At 43.7% G+C, this 2,707-nt stretch overlaps 1 protein-coding gene across 1 annotated transcript; it reads right to left on the minus strand.

The window, feature by feature from the left end:
• Window positions 1-248: 248 nt before the first annotated feature.
• Window positions 249-2,116, minus strand: LOC127648043 (doublesex- and mab-3-related transcription factor A1-like). The gene is made up of 2 exons (XM_052132625.1): window positions 1,633-2,116; window positions 249-1,152 (listed from the first exon to the last, which is right to left on the minus strand). The coding sequence occupies exons 1-2, from the start codon at window positions 2,006-2,008 to the stop codon at window positions 446-448; spliced, it is 1,083 nt and encodes a 360-aa protein (XP_051988585.1). The 5' UTR covers window positions 2,009-2,116; the 3' UTR covers window positions 249-445.
• Between the last annotated feature and the right edge of the window lie 591 nt (window positions 2,117-2,707).

Consider the following 2,707-nt stretch of genomic DNA (forward strand, 5'->3'; position numbering starts at 1 on the left):
GCGATTAATTAATTGGGACACCATGTAATTAATTCGATAAAGATTTTAATCGATTGACAGCCCTAGTCTTTGTATTGTGAAGGTCTCTTAAATGGGTTTAGTATTACGTGAGTACAGTTTTTGAAAATGAAATGTAATGAACAACGTTAATTTAGTTAATGATTTCAAATCGTTTATTGCTCAACTAGCCGTGGATTATATTTGTATAGTAACACATGTACTGCAACCTTTTGTACTGATACTTTTTCAACATGAAACTGTGTTTGATATAAGGAGTTTTATTAATAAAATGTGATTCAAATATGCATAAACACATTTACAACATGTTTTACTATTTAATACAATTACTAAAAAAAGACCCTGTGTGCCCAAGTGTTTAATGAAATGCAGTATGGCTCCGTTCATGACTTGTACATGGTAAGAAAGTAAATGATCGTGTCTGTGGTTATTTGTCATGGTTGAGCGTTGAGAACAGACCCGTGCTGTTGAAAGTGTTTTTGGAGTAAGGAAAGTCCCGCAGCACACCAGGAAACTGATATTCTATTGGCGGTCGCAGTGACATTGCCGGGAGAAATCCAGATGCCAGATACGGCGGAATAAAGTTTGGTGTCGAATATGCGAGTCTCAGCGAACCGATCGCAAACCGAGGGTTGAACCCCAACAAAGCGTCGCCACTGAAACCGTTCATGGAGGACATCTGGAGGGGTGAGAAAGCCGATTTGGAGCTGAATTGTCTCAGCGGAGCATCTATGAGACGGATGGCAGATGGGAGATTCTCTGACAGCGGCACGACGTCTCCGTTTGAGTTGTGACCCTCTCGAGAACAGAGCAGCAGTTCTATGGCCTTCACGACGTCCCCTGAGCAGCTCTTCAGAGCAGAATCGAGAACATCTAGTTTCATGTGAGGGAAGATCTTCATCAGCACCACGGCCATGTCTCGACCTCCCGTTTCGAGTGGCGGATCTTTGGGTGATCCGCCGAGTTCTGAGGAGTGCTGCGAGCGAGGACTTGCACCGTGATCTGACAGCTGAGAAACGCTGCCCTGTGACGGGTCGCTCTTTCCGGATGGAGAGTTCACGGCAGGCGTGTGCGGTGCAAACAAGCCCTGATTCATGAATCCATCAAACACACGGCACTTATTCAGCGATTTCTCTGCAGAAGAAAAACATTGTCAGAAGCGTTTTCATTTCAAACTGAGAGAATAGTTTAAACACTTTACCAACTCACTGCACTTTAACATTTTCAGATCTTACTGCACTCAGTTTCCATTCACTGTTGCTTTCTGCAATTTGAAGTTCTAGTTTGTTAATTACGGTTTGTGTTTGACGAGGATCAGTAATGAAACGATAGTGTTGATATATCATCCTTAAATATATCTCCTAATGCAAAATAACAGTTAGAATAGCCCATTAAGAATATTTCACTAAAATAATGCAGCTCCAGAAAGAATAAACATTTATTTCAGTCCACAGCGTGACTTTACATTAGCTTTTAAACATTAAAATGAATGAATTTCAACCTGAGATCATCTGATTCAGTTCACATATAAACCATGATGAATAAAAATCCGCCATAGATGCAGAAAACACATTTGTGTTGCGTATGAAGGAGTTCAGTGATTGACGCCCGTACCGTCTTTGAACGCGTCCGGACTGAAGGCGTCAAACGCGGGCGGAGCGGCGGAGTTCAGCTGGGTTCTGCAAAGACTCATGCCGCCCTCGGTCACTCCTGCCGCGGGGTAAATCATCTGCAACTCCTCCTGCGCCTGTTGCCTCCGTAGCGCGACCTGAGCGGCCATGACGCGCTGCCGCTCCGCGATTAAAGCGCATTTGACGCACGCACAGTCCCGCCAGCGGCAGAAGCGCTTGTGGCCCTTGAGAGCCGAAACCACCCCGTGATTCCTGCAGCGGGCGCATTTGGGGCTGCGCGGGTAAGTGCGGTCCTCCGGCCGGAGAAAGAGTGCCGGGTGCGGGGAGAGAAGAGCGAAGCGGCCGCTGTTCGACTCCATCAGTGTGTGTGTGGGACAGTTTCTGCTGCTGAAGGTGAATGAACTGAAGATTTAATGCTGCAGGTGACAAAAGAGAAACCGGACACCTGACACACACACAAACACTCCCTTTCCTCTCATGAGTTTGACTGAAGGTGTAATTATCCAACATACAGAGTTGTTTTTCTTCAAGAGATGCGTATAATCAAACGATTGACCATTTCCTCAACTTAAATGTTCAACTTCATTAAAGCTGCACTATGTAAGATTTTTTAGTTAAACGTGAATGAATTTTCATTAAGTACATAAATCCGTGTTCTTACCCTTATTCACTACGTTAAATGTATAAAAATGATTTGTATTTTGAGGCTTGTGACGTTCCTTGCGTCATTACATCATGTCCGCGCACACATACAGATACTGTCTCCTGTTCCGGCACGCTTCATGATATTAAAGGCCTTTATTCAGTAGAAGATTATTTATTTAATTGTTTCATCTAATGTCCGTGTAACTTCTGTTGCCTTTTTCATTTCTTTGTTAAAATCACAGATGACAGTGGTGGAAGAAGTCATGGAGAGAGAATATACAGTGAAACATACTGTTGTATTTGTATATTGTACATACGTGTGTGTGTGTGTGTGTGTGTGTGTGTGTGTGTGTGTGTGTGTGTGTGTGTGTGTGTGTGTGTGTGCAAAGTTTTTCTAGTCACCACAGCTTTAA

The sequence above is a fragment of the Xyrauchen texanus genome, chromosome 1, assembly GCF_025860055.1.
Source record: "Xyrauchen texanus isolate HMW12.3.18 chromosome 1, RBS_HiC_50CHRs, whole genome shotgun sequence".
NCBI classification, from domain to species: Eukaryota; Metazoa; Chordata; class Actinopteri; order Cypriniformes; family Catostomidae; genus Xyrauchen; species Xyrauchen texanus.

Excerpts from the sequence above, each read along its gene's own strand:
- LOC127648043 (XM_052132625.1), bottom strand. The coding sequence starts at position 2,008 with ATGGAGTCGAACAGCGGCCGCTTCGCTCTTCTCTCCCCGCACCCGGCA. Across the intron at positions 1,153-1,632 it reads TCCGGACGCGTTCAAAGACG|AGAAATCGCTGAATAAGTGC; the intron begins GTACGGGCGTCA and ends TTTCTTCTGCAG.